Source organism: Chiloscyllium plagiosum, unplaced genomic scaffold (genome assembly GCF_037043375.1).
Source record: "Chiloscyllium plagiosum isolate Xiang-an unplaced genomic scaffold, Cpla_swu_hap1 HiC_scaffold_4, whole genome shotgun sequence".
NCBI lineage: Eukaryota > Metazoa > Chordata > Chondrichthyes > Orectolobiformes > Hemiscylliidae > Chiloscyllium > Chiloscyllium plagiosum.
The window spans coordinates 61,904,588-61,919,337 of NW_028270142.1; the positions used below are offsets into that span (position 1 = coordinate 61,904,588).

Below are 14,750 nucleotides of genomic sequence, written 5' to 3' on the forward strand. Positions count from 1 at the left end.
CCCTCTAGGCGGATGATGAGGTTTTGTTCCTCCAGAGACCATATTCCAGCACAGTGCCAACTCATGCCAAATCATGTCTCCACCCAACCTTTGCTCTTGCATCCTCCAAGCCCACTCACCCAATATTCACCATGGTGAGATCTCAGGATTCATACTGAGGTGAAATGAGATAAAATGTTGATTGATGAATTCATGGTTTTTCAAAATAAACTTCCATTAATAAAAACATACTCATTACATTAAACTTCACCTAATTGCTTATAAAACAAGTATTTTTTTATTCATAGCCCCATTTCAAAGACTTTATAACCACCTGGAACTGCCAATCGAACTGTGAAAGAACATGTGCCACTCTGATAATGATAAATTATGAAGTCAATCATGCAGCATAAATCCTGTAATGATGTCCCTTAGACTGTGTCCACAGAAAATGTGCAATAATCTACTACTGCAGAACTTTTTTAAAACAATTTAAAGGTTAAGACATTTGAATGTTTTGACAGCTTGACAGATCCAATGAGTTTCACAGTTCCTTTGATGTTTTTTATAAATTATGTTATTCATTCATGGAATATGGGCATTGATAGCTAGTCCAGCATTTATTGCTCATTCCTAAATTCCAGAAAGTAGTTAAGAGTCAACAACATTACTGTAAGCTTGACAATTCCAAAGAGTTTATCCACTATAAATGTGCACACAAGCCTACTTTAAACAATCTCCAAAGGAATCTTTTCTCCTTTAAAGGTTTCCTTTGCCTGATTTAAAAAAAACTCTATCTCTCCAAAGAACTCAGTAGCTTTATACCTTCTCCTGAAAATTCTAATGCATCTACTGCGTAATGCCCTTTGGTAACATGTGCCTATTCTTCTGCTGCGTCTTTCCAATTTGTCTTCACAATGTATGAAGATCAATGCAATAATTTCACTATAGGTTATCTAGAAATTTAAAAATTAGCTGGAAACATTTAGTTTTAGGGCTTTGTGCAATTAAAAAAACTTTCATTTTTATAGCACTGTACACAACCACTGGACATCTGTTTATTGTGATGTTGACTTGAACAATAAATGTTCTCCAGTGCTAATTCCCCAGCTCTACTCCTAAATAATGCTGTGGGATCTTTGTCATCAATTGAAACACAAAAATAGGACTTTTGTTCAGTGTCATCTGAGAGTCGGAGCCTCCAGCAGCTACCTAAGTACCAGAACATTCACTTTTTTTTGTGTGCTCAAATCCTGGACAGGGACTTGAACATAAAGCCTTGAGTTCAGAGGGGAGGGTGCTACCAACTAGGCCATGGTGTGACATAGAGTTTTGCTTGCATTAAGCTAAGCACAATGATTGAATTGCTCCAGGTAAGCCGTGAAGAGTGACAACACGAAACAAAAGTTAGTACTATGGGGATTGTCAGCACGGATCTACTGTTAGATATGTGTGAAGTGTTCAGCCAGCTTCTATAAAGCTTAAAGCAGGACTGCTTCTCAAGCACTGCCTTTGGCAAACATAAGATCTGAAGCTCCATGCTGCCAGAGTCAATAGACTCGATTAACAGATAAATCAATATTAAGAGTGTACAGATATTTCTATCTTGTACACTCATCAACAGTTCTTACTATTTAAAAATTGTCACTTCAAATCAAAAGAAATTTTATTGTGAAGAAGAGATTGGTCACTGGCCAATCCAATTTGCTCATTCAATGAACCCCTTTCTGTTTTAGTAAGGGTTCTTCTATTTTTCTTACAGGTTCAAGCCAAACTTCAAAGTTTCTTTTAAACAATGTTTATTCAATGGGATACATGATGAGGCAGCAGAGCTACCTGTCACAAGCTGTATTAGTTCCAACTTCTAGCAAAGTCCCATATCCTTACTACTGAGAACACTTACATCACAGCATATTTCAGAAGCTCACCTACATGTTCAGTAAGCTCTATCTTTACACTTGCTTGCTGCTAAACTATCTCTATAGTTTATAAAACTTAATCTTTTATATTTTGTCTTTCAGCATGTCTGTAATCAAAATGTGCAAAGTGGATTTTAGTTTTGCTTAAATTTGCACAATCTGATATTGTTCCTCTGTTATAATTTCTTCTGTTACTTGATGGAAAGCAAAATCAAATATGATTACTACTTTCCCAACTTATCCTCAATAAGACCATATGGTCTATTTTTATCAGAATAAGTCATTTGTTCTGCTGCTTGCTTTTGTACCGGTGGGAAATCACTGGGGGAGTGTTGTAAGGCAGGCACAATCTCCGTCAACTTCACATACCTCCGTACTGGCCCCAGGCCTCACACAAATGTTGGACTGTATTGAATGAGGTGAAACCATTCAGCATCTGAAATTGGTCAGTGAATCCTGCATTTCATTTAGATAGTAAATGAAGCACAAATTGATGCCCCGGATCTGGATAATTGAAGACCAGACATGTCCTGAAAGATACATTGACTATGTGATAATTGCTTAGGAAGTTCAAACTTCCAACAATAATTACCCACTACCTGGAACTTTCCAAAGAATTCCCAACTCAGAACTGGTGTGAGAGACTTTGGAGGGTTGCAATTTACTGACCTGATGGTTATCCAGGGCAGGTTAGAGGGATTAATTTAGCTTGCTGCTGACTTATACAACTGACCCACAATTACATGCACTAAAGCAATACTACTCCCACCCCCCCCCCCATCCAAGAAAATCCGACCCTGTCCCAATCCCCACTGGACACACCTTTTCTCACCACACCCATCAGACACCATTACCCTGCTAAAAGAACATCCTGCACTCCAACCCCCAGGACACCTAAATACCTCGAACCAACTCAAAACCCCCCACACTTGACCTACCCTGCCAAGTTACCATATCACCCAGCTGCCATCCTACCCCAATAACTCTTATTTTCTACCTCGCTTCTCAACTACCGACCTGTCACTCCATCCCCTCATCCCATCCCCTCACCCACCTGTGATCCTATAACTTCACACTGCTCGGAGCCTTAGCCCTCTCTGTCACCCACAACCAACCACCATACTCCCTCATCTGTGTATCTTATACGCTCCCCGTCTCTCAGTAACTGTCAAAGTGGCTTTATGAACTTTAAACATTTTGTTTCCTGGAATACAACAGCTATTAATGTAAAAGGGCATGGGGGAGAGTGTTTTCTGTGAAGGTTCACTCCGATGTTCCCTGTATGGTTTCCGGGCCTATGTCTTTTTCACTAGTTAGGTCTGCAACCTTCTGGGAAGACAAGCAAGTAGCGTTTTAGTCCGATTCAGGTCAGAAATATGGATTCTGATTTTGGTCGGAATTTGGCCATTATTTTCAGAAAAAGAAGAGTACTTGTCTGACCACTTTTTTGGCAGACCTGCCAGATTCTTTGATATTATAAAGATTCTGGTTGAAAAATCAAGCTTGATAACACCCTTTTTCTGACTGCCCTCAGCGCTCCAAAGTGGCGTCCACAGTATATGGGCATCTTTCTGAATGTGTCCAGATGCCATCTTGGTAAAGGTGTGAGCATGCATGCATACACTGAACTTAAGCAAAAAGTATACTGGGCAAAAGTGTTCATGCATGAAATGCCATCTTAATACCAGTGCTGTCAATTCTAATTCTCTGCTCCACCCTTAACCTCACATAGCTGAGCACCTTCCAAACTCAAAATCTCAATCCCATAGGAGGAAAAGACTGCAAATGCTTGATAAGGGATGCTTGGAGTTTGGCAAGCCAAAGTGGCCAGGTCAGAAGATGGAAAATGACGTGGGTGGGGTGAATAATATCCTCCTATCCATCTTTTGCTGTCACTAGCCCAAACAATAAAAGTTGCTGTGGTTCACAATTGCCTGTACCTGCCTACCTGCATCTGTGGGGAGAATCAGAGTTCATGCTTCTGAGGAAGCGTCACTCAACCCGCATCTGTGGAAAAAATCAGAGTTACCATTTCGAGTGACCCTTCCTCAGAAGTGTTAACTCTGATTCTCCCCACACATGCTGCCAGACCTGCTGAGCTTTGCTAGCAATTTCTATTTCTGCCCCAGGATTATGTTCTGGATGTATGGGCTTGAACCCCATTGCAGGAGATAGTGAAACTTGAATTAAGTAAAAACTGGGCCTTCCGACTCTGGAGACTTGCTAAGATCTTGGAGTGAATTAAAATTGAAAATTAGGACACAACCCTCCACTTTCCCATTTGTAATGCAACATGTTGGGATGCCAACATATGTATCACATGCATCTGAAAATACAAATTCTGAGGAGAGACAGTTTTGAAGTTCTGGTGAGTGGATGGCACAAAGATTGGCCATGTCATTAATAGTGAAGATGATGGCTGTCAGCAGCAACACAATATCAATGGATTGGTTGAAAGGGCAGAAAAGTAGTAAATGTAATTCAGTCTGGAGTCGTGCATTGGAGGAGGGCAAACAAAGCAAGTGAATACTCAATAAACAGGAGGGTGTTGAGAGGAGTAGAGAAAGTGAGAGACCTTGGACTGCATGTCCATGGGGTCCCTGAATGTGGTAAGACAGATAGTTCAGATGTTAAAGTAGGCATTTGGTTGCTTTCCTTCATTGGGTAAGGTATTGAATACAAGAATAGGATGTAATAATGGACATACATAAAACATTGGTTAGGCCACAGCTGGAGTTTTCTGTGCAGTTCTAGTCACCACATTACAGGAAGGACATAATTGCACTCTCTCTTGAGAGAGAGTCAGAGAAGGTTTCCAAGAATGTTGCAACTGTGAAGAAAGATTAGATAGACTACTGTTGTTTTTCACTGAGGAGACGAGGCTGAGAAGTTATCTAATTAAGAAGTTGTCGGACCAGTTCCTGGGACGGGTTCCCCATTCGTTACTGTTCAAGATTGGATACCTTGGACCAGTAAGCCACGAGCGAGCATGTTTTAATTAATTCCTATTCTTGATATAATAACCCTCTTGGTTGGTTGCAATGCTAATTTAGAAAGGATCCCTGCATTTATTGATATTTTTCTCAGGCCCAAATGAACTTATGTTTCAAAAGGACAGACAATAGGGTGCAGGTTCATAGATCCTTGAAAGTGGGGTCTCAGGTAGATACATAGCTACACTGGCACCACCCCCCGCCTTTTCCTCCGCTACATCGATGACTGTATCGGCGCTGCTTCTTGCTCCCACGAGGAGGTTGAACAGTTCATCCACTTTACCAACACCTTCCACCCCGACCTCAAATTTACCTGGACTGTCTCAGACTCCTCTCTCCCCTTCCTAGACCTCTCCATTTCTATCTCGGGCGACTGAATCAACACGGACATTTACTACAAACCGACCGACTCCCACAGCTACCTAGACACACACCTCCTCCCTCCCTGCCCCCTGTAAAAACGCCATCCCATATTCACAATTCCTTCGTCTCCGCCGCATCTGCTCCCAGGGGGACCAATTCCAATACCAAACAACCCAGATGGCCTCCTTCTTCAATTTCCCCCCAGACGTGATCGACAATGGTCTCCACTGCATCTCCTCCACTTCCCGCTCCTCCGCCCTTGAGCCCCGCCCCTCCAATCACCACCAGGACAGAACCCCACTGGTCCTCACCTACCACCCCACCAACCTCCATATACATCGTATCATCCGTCGTCATTTCCGCCACCTCCAAATGGACCCCACCACCAGGGATATATTTCCCTCCCCTCCCCTATCAGCGTTCTGAAAAGACCACTCCCTCCGTGACTCCCTCGTCAGGTCCACACCCCCCACCAACCCAACCTCCACTCCCGGCACTTCCCCTGCAACCACAAGAAATGCAAAACTTACGCCCACACCTCCCCACTTACTTCCCTCCAAGGCCCCAAGGGATACTTCCATATCCGCCACAAATTCACCTGCACCTCCACACACATCATTTATTGCATCCGCTGCACCCGATGTGGCCTCCTCTATATTGGGGAGACAGGCCGCCTACTTGCAGAATGTTTCAGAGAACACCTCTGGGACACCCGGACCAACCAACCCAACCACCCCGTGGCTCAACACTTCAACTCCCCCTCCCACTCCACCAAGGACATGCAGGTCCTTGGACTCCTCCATTGCCAGACCATAGCAACACGATGGCTGGAGGAAGAGCGCCTCATCTTTCACCTAGGAACCCTCCAACCACAAGGGATGAACTCAGATTTCTCCAGTTTCCTCATTTCCCCTTCCCCCACCTTGTCTCAGTCCCAACCCTTGAACTCAGCACCACCTTCCTAACCTGCAATCTTCTTCCTGACCTCTCTGCCCCACCCCCACTCCAGCCTATCACCCTCACCTTAGCCTCCTTCCACCTATCGCATTTCCAATGCCCCTCCCCCAAGTCCCTCCTCCCTACCTTTTATCTTAGCCTGCTGGGCACACTTTCCTCATTCCTGAAGAAGGGCTCATGCTCGAAACGTCGATTCTCCTGCTCCTTGGATGCTGCCTGACATGCTGCGCTTTCCCAGCAACACCATTTCAGCTCTCAGGTAGATAGGATAGTGTTTAGTATGCTTTCCTTTATTGGTCAGAACATTGAGTACAGGAGTTGGGAGGTCATGTTGCAGCTGTACAAGACATTGGTGAGGCCACTTTTGGAATATTGGGTGCAAGTCTGGTCTCCTTCCTATCGGAAGGATGTTGTGAAACTTGAAAGGGTTCAGAAAAGATTTACACAGATACTGCCAGGGTTGGAGGGTTTGAGCTAGTATAGGGATAGGCTGAGGCTGTTTTCCCTGGAGTGTCGGAGGCTGATAGGTGACCTTATAGAGGTTTATAAAATCATGAGGGCATGGACAGGATAAGTAGACAAGGTATTTTTCCCTGAGGTGAGGGAGTCCAGAACTAGAGGACATAGGTTTCGGGTGAGAGGGGAAAGATATAAAAGAGACCTAAGGGGCAACTTTTTCACACAGAGGGTGACACGAGTATAGAATGAACTTCCAGAGGAAGTGGTGGAGGCTGGTACAATTACAACATTTAAATCAGATTTGGATGGGTATATGAATAGGAAGAGTTTAGTGGCATGTAGGACTGGATTAATTTAGGATATCTGGTCAGAGTCTGAGGGGTGACCTCATAGAGGTTTATAAAATCATGAGGGGCATGGATAGGGTAAATGGACAAAGTCTTTTCCCTGGGGTGGGGGTGTCCAGAATTAGAGGGCTTTGGTTTAGGGTGGGAGGAGAAGGACATAAAAAGGACCTAAGGGGCAACTTTTTCCATGCAGAGGGTGGTGCATGTATGGAATGAGTAGCCAGAGGAAGTAGTGAAGGCTGGCACATTTGCAACATTTAAATGGCATCTGGATGGGTATATGAAAAGGAAGGATTTAGAGGGAATTGGGCCAAGTGCTGGCAAATGGGACGAGAATGGATTGGGAAATCTGGTCAGCATGGAAGGGTGTGTTTCTGTGCTGTACATCTGTATGATTCTGACTCCCATCTTGCTAAACTCACTAATCAAATTTGTCATTTGGAAAACAAGAGGAAGAAACCAAAGCAGACACCTGGTGGATTCATTTGGCTGCTTACTTCTGAACAACCTCCATGTTGGACACCAGGCATTCTCCTCAGGCACTTACTGAATGTAATCTTCCTCTGTTGGGTTGTTTCTGACAACCCATCATGGCTATTTTGACATGTCTGCTATAAACTCTGGGAGCACAGACCTCCTTTGCAGGACACACCAGCAACTTCCATTGGAAAGCTGCAGTGAGGACACTTTGCACACGGGGTCAAGCACCCAGTTTACAGACTGGACCAGGCAACATTCCTGATGAAGGGCTCTGTCTCGAAACGTCGACTATCCTGCTCCTCAGATGCTGCCTGACCTGCTATGCTTTTCCAGCAACACACTCTCAACTCTGGACCAGGCTACATCTTAGGGCTGTTAGCTTGCACTGTTAGCCCTTAGAAGAAAGTGAGGACTGCAGATGCTGGAGATCAGAGCTTTAAAATGTGTTGCTGGAAAAGCGCAGCAGGTCAGGCAGCATCAAAGGAACAGGAGAATCGACGTTTTGAGCATAAGCCCTACTTAGCCCTTGCTCACTTAACACCAATCTGCATACTTACACCATTCCTGCCTTGCCTCGTCTTGCTGTGCCAGTTAGTGCAGTCACAGAACCAGGAAGCTTGCCGTGCAGTTAAACAGTCTTCAGCGTAATGAGCATGTCTAGCTGTATGTCAGTGTTCTCACAGCTCACAGCTAGTCCATTTGTCAACTGCTTACTCAGCAAATATATGCCATATGCAACAAGCAGGTAGCATGTATCCAACTCTAATACAGGTAGTCCATACAGGTAGGCGATCCTAGCACAATAAGCCAAGCATATTGGCCACAGTCACCTGACTACATGGGGAAGGGTGTGTCCATGCCCCTGCATTTCAGAGGGTAGCCATGGTTAGTCTGTTGACCCTTTAATGACAATTTCTGGGGTTAAGATTAAGGTAATTGGGGAGATACCTGTCAAGTTATATAGGCACCACTGAGGGGTCTGGGCATGCCTTGCCCAGGCTGTCCTGTCATGTCAATCAAGTGGGCTGGGGTGGACCATAGTCAGGAGAAAGTGAGGTCTGCAGATGCTGGAGATCAGAGCTGAAAATGTGTTGCTGGAAAAGCGCAGCAGGTCAGGCAGCATCCAGGGAACAGGAGAATCGACGTTTCGGGCATAAGCCCTTCTTCAGGACCATAGTCAGTCCATTGGGTTCATCAAGAGAAAGTAAAAGGGAAGGGTTTGTGTGGTTGGTTGAAGGAAAACAAATGCACCCTCAGTAGTTTAGTCTTTAGGACTAAGGGTTGAAGGATTGGGCAAGGGCTCAATATAATTGTGAAGGGGTAGGAAGTGCATCAGGAATTTGAAGGGGGGGTCAGGCTGTAAAGCACTGGGGGGGGGGGGGGGGCAGTGGGGAAACATAATGTGGGAAGGGGGTTGTCCATTGTCAGAAAAAAACTGGCTTCAAGGAGACAGTTAGCAACCATTCTAGGCAATGTCATCTCATACTGTAGGGTCTGGATAGGAAGGCTAGGCAGATGTATGTAGACAGATTGGGTGCGGACTTGGGGAAGTACGAATCCTGTGGGTTTGATGGGTTGGGCTGCTAGAAAAGGTATGTGGATATTTGGCTGCTCCATAGGAGTGGTCTCAGTCTACCACTGCAAGGTCTAGGATCCTCTCCTAGTAGGAACGATGATATGGACGTGCCCCTCACCTGTAAGAGCCGTCTTTATCTCGTTATGGCTTGTCTTATCCTGTACTGACAAATGGGGGAGAAATAAGTGAGATGACAATGAGCAACACAGCAATTAGTCCTTTTGCACTTGGAAGAAAGATGGTGAAGTTTTCCAAAGGTCTAATGAGGCACAGTGGAGGGCATGAAGGATTAGTGGTATGGTGTGGGAGGCTGAGAGGGAAGATCAAGGAAGGAAATGTGTTGCAGGCATTACTGAGGCTGGTAGAGCACCATCCCTGGTGGAAGTGAGTGCATTAGCGGAGAGAGAATGAATGTGAGGAAACAGAGAGAAGAGAGTGGCACTTGCTTTGATGTAATTGAGAAGATCGTTGACTGTTGGCCTGCTAGCCATTCATCCATACCCTAGAGACAGCACTGACACAGCTGGTAAACTCAGACCAGGCTGGCAGGGGTTGGTGGCACAGCCTGCTCTGTCAGTCTTGGGGAAAGTGGACAACTGTCCTTCACACCACCCCCTCACACCACCCTGTAAAGCAGGACCACCTGGTCCCTGTCAAAGAAACACAGTACTGTCTTGCACATTCAGATTCTGTCTGTCAATGAGCAGGGCAGCTTCAGAATACCCATGCTCATCCAGGAGGACTGTTGGGTTTTAAAGATGGCACGAATATAAGGGGTGGTGATCTTTGGGTGGATATCCACTGAATGGCAAATTGTTCCAGGAACAGTGCACATGGTAAGATGGGACAGATATTGGACAGGAGATACATCATAGGGGAGTGGTCATTAATGAAGTGAGTTTGGGAAGATATGGTGAGAGAAAGTATGATGCTCAAAATGAAAACTACTTCAAAAAGACCAGTGTTACTTGGAATTGACCAAAAGAATCCTATAAGAGAGAATTGACCCCTTAATTTTTGAGATTCTTGATGTTGTAGCCTGATTTACATTTTTGTGAATCAACATATTTTAAAACTAATTTGCAGCACTCAGAGTGAGAGAGTCTTCCTTTTGTCTGGCTACTAGTTTGCCATTTTCTAGCATTCAGAGTGAGAGGTATTCTTACCTGCAACACTAGTTCAGAAGGAGATAGTGACTGTGACCTTCACAGCACACTAACAGTAAAAACATAAGCTGGTACACATGAGAGGATTCAGTGCCACCAGTACATTCCAGTAGAGTTGAAACTAGCATTTTAACCTGTGGCCTTTTATATTGTTCAGCAGGAACGACAGTTTGGGACATAATCTGCAGAGGGTGGAAGGCTGTTGAGCAGGGTATTATCACGCTCTAATTATTTTAGTATTTGTAGGAGATCACAATACAGTCTGTTTTGACTTGTCACTTCATCATTTTAATGAATTGTTATTTGAAGTCTTGTTCATGTCTATAAGTTTGAAATTTCATGGATCTTTCACTCCAGATTTAAATCCGTTTTTCTTTGTACTGACCCTGTTGTTAAAAACAAAATGCATTTTGGAATTATGACTTTAACGTGCCGGCAGTATTTTAGGGTTTTGACCTGGGTCATGACAATGTACATGTGTTGCTGGAAAAGCGCAGCAGGTCAGGCAGCATCTAGGGAACAGGAGAATCGACGTTTCGGGCATTAGCCCTTCTTCAGGAATGAGGAAAGTTGGTCCAGCAGGCTAAGATAAAAGATAGGGAGGAGGGACTTGGGGGAGGGGCGTCGGAAATGTGATAGGTGGAAAGAGGTCAAGGTGAGGGTGATAGGTCAGACTGGGGTGGGGGCGGAGAGGTCGGGAAGAAGATTGCAGCTTAGGAAGGCGGTGCTGAATTTGATGGATTTGACTGAGACAGGCTGGGGGGAGGGGAAATGAGGAAACTGGTGAAATCCGAGTTCATCCCTTGTGGTTGGAGGGTTCCTAGCCAGAAGATGAGGCGTTCTTCCTCCAACCGTCGTTTCGCTGTGGTCTGACGATGGAGGAGTCCAAAGACCTGCATATCCTTGGTGGAGTGGGAGGGGGAATTGAAATGTTGAGCTACAGGGTGGTTGGGTTGGTTGGTCCGGGTGTCCCAGAGGTGTTCTCTGAAACGCTCCGCAAGTAGGCGGCCTGTCTCCCCAATATAGAGGAGGCCACATCGGGTGCAGAGGATGCAATAGATGATATGTGTGGAGGTACAGGTGAATCTGTGGTGGATATGGAAGTTTCCTTTGGGGCCTTGGAGGGAGGTGAGGGGGGAGGTGTGGGCGCAAGTCTTGCACCTCCTGCGGTTGCAGGGGAAGGTGCCGGGAGTGGAGGTTGGGTTGGTGGGGGGTGTGGATCTGACGAGGGAGTCACGGAGGGAGTGGTCTTTACGGAATGCTGATAGGGGAGGGGAGGGAAATATATCCTTGATGGTGGGGTCCGTTTGGAGGTGGCGGAAATGGCGGCGGATGATGCGCTGTACATGGAGGTTAGTGGGGTGGTAAGTGGTAAGTGGACCAGTTCCAAAAACGCACATCCCAGATGGCCTCCTTCTTCAAGGACCGCAATTTCCCCCCCGACGTGGTCGACGATGCCCTCCACCACATCTCTTCCACTTCCCGATCCTCCGCACTTGAACCCCGCCCCTCCAACCGCCACCAGGACAGAACCCCACTGGTCCTCACCTACCACCCCACTAACCTCCATGTACAGCGCATCATCCGCCGTCATTTCCGCCACCTCCAAACGGACCCCACCACCAAGGATATATTTCCCTCCCCTCCCCTATCAGCATTCCGTAAAGACCACTCCCTCCGTGACTCCCTCGTCAGATCCACACCCCCCACCAACCCAACCTCCACTCCCGGCACCTTCCCCTGCAACCGCAGGAGGTGCAAGACTTGCGCTCACACCTCCCCCCTCACCTCCCTCCAAGGCCCCAAAGGAAACTTCCATATCCGCCACAGATTCACCTGTACCTCCACACATATCATCTATTGCATCCTCTGCACCCGATGTGGCCTCCTCTATATTGGGGAGACAGGCCGCCTACTTGCGGAGCGTTTCAGAGAACACCTCTGGGACACCCGGACCAACCAACCCAACCACCCTGTAGCTCAACATTTCAATTCCCCCTCCCACTCCACCAAGGATATGCAGGTCTTTGGACTCCTCCATCGTCAGACCACAGCGAAACGACGGTTGGAGGAAGAACGCCTCATCTTCTGGCTAGGAACCCTCCAACCACAAGGGATGAACTCGGATTTCACCAGTTTCCTCATTTCCCCTCCCCCCAGCCTGTCTCAGTCAAATCCATCAAATTCAGCACCGCCTTCCTAAGCTGCAATCTTCTTCCCGACCTCTCTGCCCCCACCCCAGTCTGACCTATCACCCTCACCTTGACCTCTTTCCACCTATCACATTTCTGACGCCCCTCCCCCAAGTCCCTCCTCCCTATCTTTTATCTTAGCCTGCTGGACCAACTTTCCTCATTCCTGAAGAAGGGCTAATGCCCGAAACGTCGATTCTCCTGTTCCCTAGATGCTGCCTGACCTGCTGCGCTTTTCCAGCAACACATTTCCATCTCTGATCTCCTGCATCTGCAGACCTCACTTTCTCCTCATGACAATGTACACAACAGTGAGGGACTTGGATAGAGTGAACAAAGACCTGTTAACCCTGGTGGCCAATAGAAGAATTAAAGGGTACATGAGGAAAAATCTTTTCACCCTGAGGGAGGTCAGTGTCTCGAACTTGCAACCCAGATTGGATCGAGGCAGAAACCTTTAATTTGTTTAAAACTGTCCTGGAACTGCACCTGAAACTGTAAGTTGAAATGCTATGAGGCAAGTGGAATTAGAATGGACAGCTAGTTTATTTAACCAGTGCAGGCTTGATGAGCTGAATGGCCCCTTCCTATGCTATGATAGTCTGGCCTCATTCTGATCTTATGCTTTTGCCTTTCTATTACTATAGCTGGATGAGTCGCTGAACCAGATCAGGAAGCTTCAGCGTTCCTTGGATGAACAGACAGAACTGAATGACAATCTTCAAGTGCAGTTCGATCACTTGCAGACAAGGTAAGAAACCTAGAAGGGAGACTAAGCCTCAACTACTCTGTCACTGGGTCACTTATACCCATAACATCAGTGGTGAGGGTGATGCAGAAGACAACATTTTTAAAAATTATGGCTTTCATCACTGAACTTGTTGGTTGACCTTATTAAAATTGTGAAGGGCAAAGAAAGAACAACTAAGATGCAGGTCCACACCAATAGGCATCCCATTGTGGGGAAATTCTGGGTACTGGAAGAAGAGCAGGAGGTTTGTCCCCCATGTTCCCCATGTTCAATTATTCAATCTGTACTTTTATTTAATGAGGCTATTTCAAGCACCCCATCTTACAAACTGTAGGGAGCGATATTGTAACAGTGAATGAGTTCAGCAGCTGAGGACTGAAAATATTTTCTTCGAGTTTGTGAGTAAGCAAGTGTTACTGTTTTTTTTCTGCTATTTTGAAGATGTAAATGGAACCAGAATGCTGATGGTTGGTAGAGAACAAATTCTTGACAGACAGGGCACAGATAAGTCTTTCCTTGCATTATTCATGGTTGTGGTAGTGCAGTGTTATGAATGGATTTCAAATGGCCAAAGGTTATTGTGTGTAAGGAACATATTTTCATGTCACAGCTATGTGGCAATGGGAATGAAAGTAACATTATAATAAAATATTATAGTGGTTTTACAGAGCGACTCCTATTAATTTTATTGCTTTTAAAATACGTTAATTGTGTTTCCAGTGTGTGAGCATTTGAATAGTTGAAACAAAAAGATGTTGCAAAAAGCTGAATGGGTTTAGACTTAACATGTACGCCTTTACACAACTGTTTATACTTACAGCATGTAGCTGCTTTTTATGTATAACCAGTCAAAGATTTGGTTTCTGAGAAGAACATTAGATGAACCAGATTAACATGTATATCAAATTCTACAATAGGAAAATGAAAACTCATTTCCTTGTGGGGGTACTTGACTTGGCACCTTTTTATTAATAATTTTCTGTCTTGATTGGTTTAGGGAAATTTAATGTACTTCAGGTTAACTATAATTATTTATAATCACATATAGCCTGCTTACATCATGACAAGGTAGCTTTCCTCTTTGGAGAAAATTGAACAGTCCAATTTATTCACCACAAGGGAGCTGACTATTTTCTTCTACAATGTCTGATATAATAGATACACAAAATTTGTAGGTGAGATATGAAAGGTTATATTTTATATTTTGCATTGCTGACTTTGCTGTCAGTATAAAATGATACAATCAACAATTTGCTGTGGTATAGTATAAATTAAAACTAGGTATAAATGCATGATGTGGAGATAGCTCTTAGTCCATCTGTCAACAGGCAGGAACGGTTGATTGCATACAGCAGTAGAAATCTGGAATTCATCATCTTTTTAGTATAATGCATTGCTTTGTAACGCACTACTAATTTGAAAAGAAAGCACATCTATTGGATCTTGTTTGGTTTTTCAGAGCAATGCAAAATGTAGGCTCCTTTTCCACCATAGGAAGTAAATGTATGTAACATGGAGGTAAAGAAGGCTTAGATGAGATTTCTAAGTCTTAAATTAACTGAAAAATT

The 14,750-nt window shown here is 44.9% G+C and overlaps 1 protein-coding gene across 4 annotated transcripts in view; it reads left to right on the plus strand.

Annotated features, from left to right (window-relative positions):
* Nucleotides 1-14,750, plus strand: part of LOC122549141 (coiled-coil domain-containing protein 102A-like) — a 620,500-nt gene that overhangs the window by 431,282 nt on the left and 174,468 nt on the right. For all 4 annotated transcript variants that reach the window (XM_087986288.1, XM_043688474.2, XM_043688477.2 and 1 more), the window contains one exon: nt 13,079-13,182. In XM_087986288.1, coding sequence (XP_087842414.1) covers nt 13,079-13,182 — 104 coding nt within the window. The remainder of the gene's footprint in view (nt 1-13,078; nt 13,183-14,750) is intronic.